General features: G+C 47.8%; 3 protein-coding genes across 3 annotated transcripts in view; 1 reads left to right on the top strand and 2 right to left on the bottom strand.

The window, feature by feature from the left end:
• Positions 1-248, bottom strand: part of RBMS2 (RNA binding motif single stranded interacting protein 2) — a 104,190-nt gene extending 103,942 nt beyond the window's left edge. Inside the window, exon 1 of the mRNA XM_049694483.1 lies at positions 186-248. The gene's annotated coding sequence lies outside the window, so the exon portion shown is untranslated. The remainder of the gene's footprint in view (positions 1-185) is intronic.
• SPRYD4 (SPRY domain containing 4) overlaps positions 1-297 on the bottom strand; it is a 2,097-nt gene extending 1,800 nt beyond the window's left edge. The window contains exon 1 of the mRNA XM_004274141.2: positions 186-297. Coding sequence (XP_004274189.1) covers positions 186-270 — 85 coding nt within the window. The 5' untranslated portion in view covers positions 271-297. The remainder of the gene's footprint in view (positions 1-185) is intronic.
• MIP (major intrinsic protein of lens fiber) lies at positions 287-12,667 on the top strand. Its single transcript, XM_004274142.3, has 4 exons — positions 287-9,424; positions 9,916-10,080; positions 10,519-10,599; positions 12,344-12,667. Exons 1-4 carry the CDS (start codon positions 9,065-9,067, stop codon positions 12,527-12,529), a joined length of 792 nt encoding a protein of 263 aa, XP_004274190.1. The 5' UTR covers positions 287-9,064; the 3' UTR covers positions 12,530-12,667.

Below are 12,667 nucleotides of genomic sequence, written 5' to 3'. Positions count from 1 at the left end.
CGGACTGGGGAAGCCCTGGAATTTAAAGAAACCAGAGAGTGTCCCAGGTTTGGAATCTCAAGACCAACGCGGTGGGGGAGGGGGAATGAGTCGAAGGGGCTGGAGTTGTTTCTCCGAGCGGGCTCCAGGAATAACAGACGGAAACTATTTTGGAAGTAAAAGAGAGTAAAATGATATAATCCTACCTCTGCGGGCATCTACGGCGGCAACCCCCAATCGTTTGGCTCCCCAACGGCTCAGGCACAGCGAACGACCAAAGGGCAGCGCCATCTTACGCCACGGATGAACAGGGCACGCCCCCCGCCCCGCCCCGCCCCCCTCCGCACTGGCTGAGACCCCTCCATCTGCCCGCCTGCTCCCCTGGCACTTTGTGCGCGAGAGGCAGCAGCGCAGTGTGATGACGTAAGAGAGCCAGCGCCCCGCAGGGAGCCGCCATTTTAGTGAATTCTGTTCTGGTTGCATCCGGAACAGTTTATTCAATTTTTCCGCGGAGAGGAATGCTGTTCACGTTTTAACTAAATAGGGCGTTTAGAAAGATGGTGTAACAAGATGGTTAAAGGTATAGATTTCAGAATTAAACAATAATTGTATTATTCGAACCCGGCTCCTCTGTGTGACTGGGCAAATCACTTAACTTCTGTGAGCCTTAATGTTATTTGTAAAACAAAAATGTCTAGCCGTCAGACCGTAGTAAAAATTAAACGAGAGAATTACCTAGGATACATCTTGACAAATAGCAGTCACTGGGTAAGTGGCAGTTGTTCTAATAAATAAGTATTGGTTTTGTGTTTTCAGGACTGGCAATGGAAGGTTTAACTCAATATTTGGTTTTCTCAGGTGGAGGAACCCGAGTTTGCTCAAGATTTCATCTAATGCCTTCTCCCCGAAGGCAGAATCCACTATCGCCTATTGGAGAACTCTCAAAATCTCTACTCCATATTTCTCTCCTGAGTTCCAGATGTGTATATCCAAAAGCTTATTGGACATTTCTACCTGAATGTCCCCCATTCACCTCAAATTTAACATGTCTAAAGCTAATTTCGTTTTTCTACGCAGACTGGTGAACTGCAACCCACAACCAGCCCTTTGCCCAGGCCAGAAACCTGGAAGCCCTTCACTTCTTTGTTTCCCTCACTTCACATATCTGATTGTTATTAAATCCCTATCACGTTATTTTTCCCCTGGACTGCTGCACTGGCTTTCTAACTGGTCTTACCTTCTCCCCAGTGCTGCTGTGGGAACATTTAAAGAGGTAGCTACCTACCTCATCATTAGGTTGTGAATTTTTTTTTCTTTTTAATAAATTTATTTATTTTGGGCTGCGTTGGGTCTTCGTTGCTGGACGCTTGGGCATTATCTAGTTGTGGTGAATGGGGGCTACTCTTCGTTGCGGTGCGCGGGCTTCTCTTTTTAGTGGCTTCTCTTGTTGCCGAGCAGGCTCCGCGGCATGTGGGATCTTCCCGGACCAGAGCTCGAATCCGTGTCCCCTGCTTTGGCAGGTAGATTCTTAACCACTGCGCCACCATGGAAGTACACTATTTTTGAATGAATAAATGAAGCAGTTTTGGGACTTCCCTGGTGGTCCAGGGGTTAAGAATCTGCCTTCCAATGCAGGGGACACGGGAGTAATCCTTGGTCAAGGAACTAAGATCCCACATGCCATGCGGCAACTAAGCCCGTGTGCCGCAGCTAGAGAGCCCACGTGCCACAACGAAAGATTCCGCAGGCCGCAACTAAGATCCTGCATGCCGCAGCTAAGACCCAATGCTGCCAAATAAATAAATATTTTAAAAATAATTTAAAAATTTTAAAAAGGAAGTTTTGTGCTGATTCTTGCATGCAATAGCTCATTCCTTCCACCAGGGGTCAGCCTGGTCCAGCCTTTTCATCCTACTTAGTATGTGAGAAGAGAGGTTTCTATTCTTTTCAATCCTGGGAGGAAAGGCGTGAAGGTGACATTTCCTTCAGTAAAGTCCTGCTCTGTCAATACTTTGCATTTTGGTAGTAATGAGAGAAGAGTTCCAGGACTGTTTCTGTAGGATTTCTCCCTCGGTTCCACTTGGTCCTGAGAGCTGAAGCAATCACTGCACATTCCTTACACTGTCACTTAGACACAACTCTATTACTTTATTCCCTGCTCAGGGTATAGTGTCTTAACTGTCATCGCTTGCATTATTTCACTTTAACAGACTGACTATCCATCTGATAAACTCACCCTCATTCTGATGATTTACCTGCCTCGTTGCTAATGAACAAGTAATTAACTCTTTAACATTTCCATGCATAATAATTAGGAAGTGATAGAATTTTACCTGACAGAAGAAAGAGGAAGAGACATTCAAGTTACAGGGAACAGCTTAGACTAAAGCACTGGGTTATGAAGCAGAGTGGGTGTTTGAGGAACAACAAGGAGCACAGTATTGCTGGAGTTTCATGCTAAGGAGATGAGGAGAGCAGTTAGAAAAGTTGAGGCTGGATGATGAAGAGTCATGTATGCCCTGATAAGAGTGTCTTTCAGACATTCACAAGCTGTTGAAGGGAACACAGGGGAGTGACAAATTACAGGTACTTTTACAAACGTCAGGCTGGCAGCAGCATGGAGAATGAATTGGAGGGGATGAGACTAGAAACTGTTAAGCAGGGTCCAAGGCCACTAGAGTTAGGTGGGACATGGTGTGGGTTCAGCTATCCAAGAGGTAGAACTGATAGAACTTTGGTGACTGTTAGATGGGAGTGAGAGGATGGGGGAAGGAAAATTGATACATAGGTTTCTGACTTAATGAGGGGATACAGAAGGAAAAGCATGTTTGGATGGGGGAAAATAATTAGTTCAGTTTTGGACAGGCTGAATTTGTGGTCAGTGGGATACCCAAGTAGGTAAACCATTCCATAGATATATGGATATAAATTTCAAGGGAGGAGATGACTTAGATGAAGTCATCCAAGGAGAGGATGTAAACTAGAGTAATTAGGGAATAAACTGAAGGTGCAATCCAAGGGAATACCAGTATCTGAGATAACACATATAAAGTGCTTGGAACAGGACCTGACCCATAGTGAGCATTGGTCTGCCTGGCTTGGAGTTGTATCTGACTCCACAGGAAAGAAAGTAGTGAAGGAGGAAAGGACAGGATAGGCCAGTGTATTTACTCTTTATTTCTTGGATTACCCCATTTCTAACATGTGGGGGCCCTGGTCTTTTCTAAGTGCTATGAGTGGGAGAGGGATGATGCACTCAGAGCTTGGTGATTGTTCTGGGCTTTGCCAGGAGTCAGCAGTCAGCAAAGCATAACCAGAGAAAGTGAGAGAAGGGGGGCCATCAGGAGCTAGCCAAAGGGGCTGCTAGCTTGTGCTATGCTGCAGCCTTTGTCCTACTGAAACTGTCCACACAATGGAGTTGGGTTACATGCTGACCTGGCACTCTAAATATGGGGCTGGGATAGAGATTCCACATGGTAGAAGCAGAGATGGATGGCCACCCAGCCCCTCAGGACCATATCGCTGTTCAACCACATTGTAATTGTTAGAGAGGGTGGTCAATACTAAATCATAAATCATGTTTATATCAGATTAGTTCATGAATCAGTTCATTTATACTTTAAGGCAGCCAACTTGTGTATATTGCTTGGGCATATCTCATCTGATCCTCGTACAATCCTGTATGGTCAGTAGATATTTTTATGGAACTCAAACTTGGGTTATTCTTTAGGTCCTGGTGTTACAGGCTGGCTAGGGAGTAGCTTCAGAAAGGTAGTGGGTAATCACATGGGACCCACTGTGGAGAAATGAAGCAAGACCAGTAGCTCTGCCTGAAGAGTCCCTAAGCTTTATAGACTCACTTGATCCCTAGTAGTGTGGATTATGCTTCCTATGGCACCTCTATGGGACAGAAATCGGGCCTTCCTTATTGAAGAGGGGAGTAAACTTAGGATCACTAGCTCCAGGAATATAAATAGGTTGAAAGGCTGATGGTTAGTAACCAAGAGATAACTCAATCAAGTGTAGAGCTAGATGAGACTCCAGGATGTTTACTACCACAAGCCAGTAAGACTTAAAATAACTCTGTAACTACCCCAAGTTTCTTACTTTACAAATCCCTTTTATCCATTTCTGCAGTTCCTAGTGGAAAAAACTTCAAAAATGTTTATATGTTTACTTAAGGCCAGAAGAGAGAAAGGTGGAGAATCTAGAAGTAAACTTCGTTGGCAATCCTTGAAAAGAGCCCCAAATACAAGAATAGAGTAGAGTGGTAGCAAAAAAGTGAACGAACTAGCCAGAAAAGAAGCCAAAGATGAACTAGGGTGTGTCCTGGGTGATCCCGAGTGCTGACCCCAAGAATCCCCTGCACTCCCAGGCAATTCCTCACAGGTGCTTTCCGTTGCCCATTCCAGTGGCCCAAGTGCTCTTTCAGCATTGGTACCTTCTCACTGGTTGACTTTGTTTCTGGTGAGGGATGGGAATGGCCTTACCTCCCCTTCCCCGGAATTCTTTTCATTGTCTTCCAGATCCACACATTAGCTTTCCTCTTTACCTCTCTGGCTCCTGAAAGCCAGGTTCATAGAGATGATTAGGGAGTGAAAGAATGAGTCTCTCCTTTCACTGTGAGTACCTCTGGTTGACTGAAGCCATTATAAGCTCCAGCCCCTCACTCAGTGAGGCTGGGGTTGAAGGGCTAAGGAGGAAGAAAAGCTTGGTAGGAGAGAGAAGCGCCGAGGTTGGGGAGAGTGGATGCCTAGGTGTGAGAATGTGTGAGTACAAATGTCGAAGGCTGCCTTGGGAAGGGCAGTGACTGGGGTTAGGGGTGGCAGGTTGAGGGATGAGGCTCCTCTGTATTGGCTGAAGGAAGGAGATGAGGGATGTTCCCTGACACAGGAGCAGAGCTCTCATCTCTCTGGCTGCCTCTTTCTCCAGTACCTGAAACAACTGTTCCTCATCTCCCAACTCCACCCACCTAGACCTAGAATAGCAGTCTCCAAACTGGAGCAGGACACCCAACAGAGACTCCAGACCAGGCTGGCAAAATGGTGACCTGGGAGGTCAGATTCCTGGAGAGAGGAGAAACCACCATCTTTTTCTATAGACTCCATCCTTCTCCCATTGAAGCCAAGACATTTCATCTTCTCTGCCATTAAATTCCAGTCCAGGGACTTCCCTGGTGGTCCAGTGGTAAAGAATCCGCCTTCCAATGCAGGGGACGCTTGTTTGATCCCTGGTTGGGAAACTAAGATCCCATATGCCGCAGGGCAACTAAGTCCGCGCCACAACTACTGAGCTCGCAAGCCTCAGCGAGAGAGCCCACGTGCCTCAAACTACAGAGCCCACGGGCCCTGGAGCCCGCATGCCACAACTAGAGAGAAGCCCACGCGACACAACAAAAGATCCCTCATGCTGCAATGAAGATCCCGCGTGCCACAAGTAAGACCCAACGCAACCAAGAAAATAAAGGAAATAAAATAAATAAATATAAAAATATTTTGCCTCATAATTTTAAAAAATAGTAAAACAAAAAATAAAATAAATCTCAGTCCAACCAAGGGGGCCTTATTCTCTGATCACTTCCTTATTCTGTCTCTTAGTCCTTCTTCTTCCTTTCACAACAGGTGGTTGGGGGTCAGTAGGTACAGAATGAAGAGGCTGAGGCCTGGTTGGGAGAGTTTGTTAAGGGGGATGGGGACAGAGAGAGGTTAAGGAGGAGAGGGGTGGGAGAACACTGGGGAGAAGACAGCATGATCTTGCCGCCTTCCCTTCTCCTTCCTCTCCCCCAAGACCTACAGAGCTGGCGGTTTTGGAGAGAGGTATTGGCTGAAGGCCTGGATACCCTGATCTTTATGGGGTTTGTCCTTAGGGCATCATGCCCCAGTGGGAGCTCCGTGTCAGGCACAGTCTCTCACCCCCTGCCTGGAGGGCTGGTAGTGGTGAGCCTGGCACAGGTTTTTGATGAGGTCAGTGGGGCCCAGACAAATCCGGCCCTGCCACTGGCACTGTTCTGGGCCCAATGGCTTGACCCTTTCCAGCGGGTATCCTATGTTCTGGCCCAGACACAGCAGCCATCCTGGCCTCAGTCCTCCTCTACCTGGTACTGCCATGGGTGACTGCAGCCTAGCTGGTCTCTCAGGTAAGCAGCAGCCCCTCTCCCTGAGTAGGACGACATTAGGTAGTTAAGGAGGGTGGATGGCTAGGACTTTACGGAATGAACAAAAGAGGGGGCAGCCCTGCTCTGTGCATCCTCTCATTAAGCCACTCAATACGATGCAATAGGCCAATGAGTCAGGCTCAGCAGCTCAGGAATTTGGGTGACTTGCTGCAGATTCTGCTCAAAGCTGCCTTTGTGGATAGATGGTGGGAGCTGTGGGCCAGTGGGAGGGATGTATGTGTCCTCCACCCCTGGTCTTAGCATCTCTGGTCCTTTCCAGATGAGCAAGAGGAGCTATATAGGCCGGGGCCAGGGCATGAAGTTCTCCACTTTCCAGTTTGCCGTGGCTCACCAGCAGGTAGACCAGGCAGGCTGGCAGTGGGTTTCTCAGTGACTTCTGGAGTACTGGCATAGATAAGAACCCCACCCATACCAAGCAGCAGTCTTGGGGAAGGCTGGGTTCCATTCCTCAAGGGAGACACAGCTTTTTTTTTTTTTTCCTTCAGGAGGCTAGGCTAATAGAAAACATTGTGTATGCTAATTACATGTAAAGATATGCAAAAATTCATGTGAGCTTTTGAGAGCTCATCCCTAGTTTGAAAGTTTGGCATTCAGCTAAGTAGGGAGGCTGATGTGAAAGGAAATGGGCTGGGGTTCAGTTCTCCATGGGGTTCTTATCAACATCTGATAAAGAGTAAGGGGGACAGGCTTCCCTGGTGGCGCAGTGGTTAAGAATCTGCCTGCCAATGCAGGGGACAGAGGTTTGAGCCCTGGTCTGGGAAGATGCCACATGCCACGGAGCAACTAAGCCCGTGCGCCACAACTACTGAGCCTGTGCTCTAGAGCCCGTGAGCCACAACTATGGAGCACACGTGCCACAACTACTGAGCCTGGGCGCCTAGGGCCCGTGCTCCGCAACAAGAGAAGCCACCGCAATGAGAAGCCCGCGCACCGTAACAAAGAGTAGCCCCCGCTCGCAGCAACTAGAGAAAGCCCGTTGCACAGCAATGAAGACCTGACACAGCCAAAATTAATTAATTAATTAATTTTTAAAAAGAGTGAAGGAGAGAGGTTGGTAGCTCCAAATAAGGAAATTTAACCATTTTATTTGGTGTCTACAAGGGCACCAAATTAGCTGCTCTTTGCCCTTCTATTCCTTACTATAAGAGGCTATAGGGGTAATGGTTCCTGTTGATAAAACCCTTATCAAATGGCTCCAATTTATGAAGTGCTTTGTTCTGTGCCAGGCACCATCCTGGGCTTGTACCTACATTACCTTATTTGATCCAGAGAAAACTGAGTCTCAGAGAGCTTACATTAATTTATTCAACAAATACTTATTTACTGCATACTGTGTGTCAAGCATGGGGTTTGCATGCAAATCGACAAGTCCCTGCCCTCCTGGAGTTTGTATCTAGTGGGGTAACTTCCCCACCTAGAAAGTGGTAAAGCCAGGATTTTTGTTGTTACTGCTATTCTTTATGGATTTCAAGTGCACAGAATAGTCCTTTGTTCATGACATCCCCTTCTCAATAGCCTATATGTGACTCCCAATTCCGGTGTTTCACATGGGAACAGCTTGTGATCTCTGTGACTTGCCACGATGTGGAGATGGTGGAGCTTATCAGTGTGTCCCATTCTGCCTTCTCCGCCACCACACAGCCCCCATCTCTAGATCCCAAGTCCCTCACTAAGCCTGTCCACAACTGAACCTCTTTCCCCAAGCTTTTCTTCCTCATTTTGTCCTTTCCTCTCTCCTTGACCAGCCTGCTTCCCCAGATACCCACACCCCCAGACCTTTCCCTAGGCATAGAGATTTAGGACTCCAGTGTCCTGATCACAGCCAGTTTAGGAGGAATTAGACACTCCCATTGCTTCATAGGCATGACTCAGTTTCCTTCCTCTCAGTACTTCCTGCTACGATCTTAGAGTTAGGAAAGATGAAGTACAAACTGAGTCTGAGATTTAACTACTCACCCCTTTTCCCCTCCCCAGCTCCCCAACCCCACTCTCAGCCTATCCATGGAAGATAGCATTTTCCTGCTCTCTATCCTGTGGTTTAAAAGGCCAGCCTGGGAATTCCCTGGCGGTCCGGTCCAGTGGTTAGGATTCCAAGCTTCCACTGCAGGGGGCACAGGTTCAATGCCTGGTCTGGGAACTAAGACCCTGCAAGCTGTGCGGTGTGGCAAAAAATAAATGGATAGATAGATAGATAGATAATAAAAATAAAAGGCCAGGCTGAGGGTTTGGAAAGGGAGGTGCTGGCATGGGTCAGGGGGAGGGAACCCGGGCTCAGAGAAAGCCAGACGCAGCAGAACTATTCTGTCCCAGAGCTGCAGGGTCCACAGATTCCAGCCCAAACCAGCCAATGGGAGAAGGCCCTCTAATCCCAGAGAACTAAAGGATTCTCTTCAACTATCCAACTTCCCTGCTGGACCCCACTCTTGATCCCCACCCCCACCCTTACCCCGGCTTGTTCAGAGGAACCTGGAGGCCCCCAGGAGCAGTCAAATACTCCATGAAGTGAACTCAGCCTCACTAACCTCCCAAGCAGAGTTGAGGAATGTTCTAATATAGATGTCAGTCAGGACTATGAACCCCAACTTTGACTTGAGAAAGACAGATTCCTCCAGTTCCCCTGTTCTTAGTCCTTTTCTCTCAGAGCCTGACATGAGCCCTGACCCTATCCCCACCCTCACACCCATGGCTGTGCTCATCTCCCAATTGAGGAGGGAGGGGAAAATGCAGCAGCTTTATCCGATGCACAAGAGTGGTCCCAGTCCTCTGCAGCTGTGAAGGGGTTAAGAGGCTGGGCCAGCCACCTCAGCCTGCCCCTCCCAGGGATTAAAAGTCCTCTATAAAGGGGGCTGTCCATCCAGATCAGGCCAGGGGGGTATCAGGGACCCAGGCATTGTGCCTATCCCCCGTGCCATGTGGGAACTGCGGTCAGCCTCCTTCTGGAGGGCCATATCTGCTGAGTTCTTTGCCACCCTCTTCTATGTCTTCTTCGGGCTAGGGGCCTCACTGCGTTGGGCCCCTGGACCACTGCATATCTTGCAGGTGGCTTTGGCCTTTGGCCTGGCCCTGGCTACACTGGTGCAGGCTGTGGGCCACATCAGTGGAGCCCATGTCAATCCTGCAGTCACTTTCGCCTTCCTTGTGGGCTCCCAGATGTCCCTGCTCCGTGCCTTCTGCTACATGGCAGCCCAACTCCTGGGAGCCGTGGCTGGGGCTGCCGTGCTGTACAGTGTTACTCCGACTGCCGTCCGAGGAAACCTAGCACTTAACACGGTAATGGTTGGCTGAGTGGGGCTGGGGGAACCTGGTGCCCTGACTTCCTTCCTGAAGTGCAGGTAGATCAGTTCCCCAGGGGTCTGGGACAGTGTGTGTGTGTGTGTGTGTGTGTGTGTGTGTGTGTGTGTGTGTGTGTTTTCAGGGTGGGGAGGATCACAGGTGCTGTGGAGGGATAAGGAAGTCATAGAGCCCTGGACCTGAGTTCAGGTCCCAACTTTTCTTCCAACTCCTGCAGGTTCTTGAAGAAACTTATTTTACCTTATGGGGCCTCAGTTTCCTCATCCATATTAGTGGGTGCATTTATTTCTACTATGAAGGAGTATTATTAGGAGAAATTAAGGAGCAAATACAATTACTATGAAAGAGGTTGTATTATCCTTCCTCTCCACGGAATGGATGCCGTAAGGGGGTTCCTGCCAGGGAAGCCTTGAGTAGGTAAGGCTGTGGCAGCCCTAATGCACTGCCCCCCTTCTTCTTCCTTTGCCCAGTTGCACCCTGGGGTGAGTGTGGGCCAGGCCACCATAGTGGAGATCTTCCTGACGCTCCAGTTCGTGCTCTGCATCTTTGCCACATACGACGAGAGGCGGAATGGCCGCCTGGGCTCCGTGGCCCTGGCCGTTGGCTTCTCCCTCACCCTGGGGCACCTCTTTGGGGTAAGCAGGAGAGGGGAGCAACTCTTGTTTAAGGATTCCCGGTCCCCCAAGCCTTTGTCGACTTTTAAGCATTCTTCTTGCCCACACCAAGGATCAAACCCGTGCCCCTGCATTGAGAGCGCGGAGTCTTAACCACTGGACTGCCAGGGAAGTCCCTATTCTCCTCTCTTGTGATGGCTTTATCTAGTCCTTCTTGACCCCAAGGAGGAAAGGCATGCATCATGGGTAGATGTGGGTTTTGCCGGGGGATCCATAGTCTGTCCCCAGATGGGGCATTAGTGACTTCACCCCACTGTGGGACTTCCATGCAGGTTGTTCTCCCCTACTTGCTGCTGGCTGGAGGCAAGGTGCCAACCCTTGGTGGGCAGGTGGGTGGTGGGAGAGAAGCCAGGGTGGAGTGGGCGGGAAGTGTCTCAGTTACAACTGTGTCTTTTGCAGATGTATTATACTGGTGCAGGCATGAACCCTGCCCGCTCCTTTGCTCCTGCCATTCTTACCAGAAACTTCACCAACCACTGGGTGAGTGAGAGGAGAAGGGCAAGATCCTGAGGCCCTCCTGCATGGGTGTGGACTGCAGGTTCCCAGGTTTGGTTCCTGCTTTCCATCTGGATGTATTGACTGCTCTACCAACACTCAGCTAAGGGGGCTGCACAGAGTTTGCATGACTGTGTGAGCAGGATTCATTATTTTGCTAGAAAGATAGGCTCTTGTTTATATTGTTCCTTCACTAGTTAGTTAGGGATTTTTACTAAGTATTCCCTGGATTCCAAACTAGGAGCTAAGAGGACAGAATACTGATCAGGAAGATAGAAGCTTCTACTCTCAGAGACCAGGATATGTATGAGCACAAATGGGCCTGGGCTTCATCCCAGTTCTAGCACTTTATTAGCTTCATGTGTGACCATGACAAATAACTCAATCATTCTGCATCTCAGTTTCCTTAACTACAAAATGGGATGTTATGAGAAATAAACGTGAAAATTATATGTGTGAAATATTTAGCACAGAATCTGATATGGAATAAGTCCTCAATAAAAATTGGCTATTTTTGTGTTGTTTGGCCATATACCAGCTAAACGTATGAAAATAATTCAAAAAATTTTTCAGAGTTGTACACCCATTTTCATGGCAGCATTATTTACAGGAGCCAAAATGTGGAAGCAATCCACGTGTCCCTCACAGATGAATGGATAAACAAAATGTAGTATATACATACAATAAAATAGTATTCAGCCTTCAAAAAGAAGCAAATTCTATACATGCTATATACAACATGAAGGAACCTTCAGGACATTATGCTCAGTGAAATAATCCAATCAGAAAAAGACACATATTGGGGACTTCCCTGGTGGCGCAGTGGTTAAGAATCTGCCTGCCAATGCAGGGAACACGGATTCGAGCCCTGGTCCGGGAAGATCCCACATGCCGCGGAGCAACTAAGCCCATACGCCACAACTGCTGAGCCTGCGCTCTAGAGCCTGCGAGCCACAACTACTGAAGCCTGTGCGCCTAGAGCCCATACCCCACAACAAGAGAAGCCACCACGATGAGAAGCCCACACACCGCAATGAAGAATAGCCCCCGCTCTCTGCAACTAGAGAGGTCCCACAAGTTCTGCAACTAGAGAAAGCCCACAGGCAGCAAAAGACCCAGAAGCAGCCAAAAAAAAAGATAAAAGAAAAGAAAAAGACACATATTATATAATTCTACCTATACAAGGTATTTAGAGTAGTCAAATTTATTGAAACAAAGCAAAATGGTAGGTAACAGGGGCTGGGGAGAGGGGGAAATGGGGAGTTGTTTAATAGGTATAGAATTTCAGTTTTGCAAGATGAAAAAGTTCTGGAGATGGGCTGCACAACAACATGTATATACTTAACACTACTGAACTGTACAGTTAGAAATGGTTAAGATGGTAAATTTCATGTTATGTGTATTTTACCACAATTAAAAAGAAATTCTCAAAGCAATATGGAAACTAGTACAAACTTATAGCAAAAAATAGAATATACATGTGCTAAGAATGTGTGGGATAAAGGTATAATTTAATGAGTCGGAAAAGAAATGGTAAGTTCTGTGGTGCGGGCAGTGCAGGAGTCTAAAGTTTTAAAATAAACAAACAAACACTGATTTCTACTTAAATAGTGCCCAGCTGTAATTGCCAAGTGCAGGATGTGTGTTTTACAACAATGGGGTTGGAAAAAGAGCAGCCTTGCTCTTGGTCCCCTCCCCAAACCTGATTATTCCTTTCCTCTTCCTGCAGGTGTACTGGGTGGGCCCAATCATTGGAGCAGGCCTGGGCAGTCTCCTTTATGACTTTCTCCTCTTCCCCCGGCTCAAGAGTGTTTCTGAGAGACTGTCTATTCTCAAGGGTGCCAGGCCCAGTGAATCCAATGGACAACCAGAGGGCACAGGGGAACCTGTTGAACTGAAGACCCAGGCCCTGTAAAAGCTCCAGCTGAATAGAGGGAATAGGAAGCTTCTGGGTTTACATGGAGGGGCTGAGCCAGCCCCTGGATAAAGAAAGAGACTGTGGGGAGGGGCATGTACTTCTTTATTTTTAAATTTATGTGTGTGTTTTATTTTT

This window comes from Orcinus orca, chromosome 11 (genome assembly GCF_937001465.1).
Source record: "Orcinus orca chromosome 11, mOrcOrc1.1, whole genome shotgun sequence".
Classification (NCBI taxonomy): Eukaryota; Metazoa; Chordata; class Mammalia; order Artiodactyla; family Delphinidae; genus Orcinus; species Orcinus orca.
This window is presented reverse-complemented; position numbering and strand designations above follow the sequence as displayed.

What these genes read in the sequence shown, in the direction of transcription:
- MIP (XM_004274142.3), top strand. Translation starts at nt 9,065, where the DNA reads ATGTGGGAACTGCGGTCAGCCTCCTTCTGGAGGGCCATATCTGCTGAG. An exon ending in CCCTGGGGCACCTCTTTGGG is followed by an intron (nt 10,081 to 10,518) that starts GTAAGCAGGAGA and finishes TGTCTTTTGCAG; the next exon opens with ATGTATTATACTGGTGCAGG. An exon ending in GAAACTTCACCAACCACTGG is followed by an intron (nt 10,600 to 12,343) that starts GTGAGTGAGAGG and finishes CTCTTCCTGCAG; the next exon opens with GTGTACTGGGTGGGCCCAAT.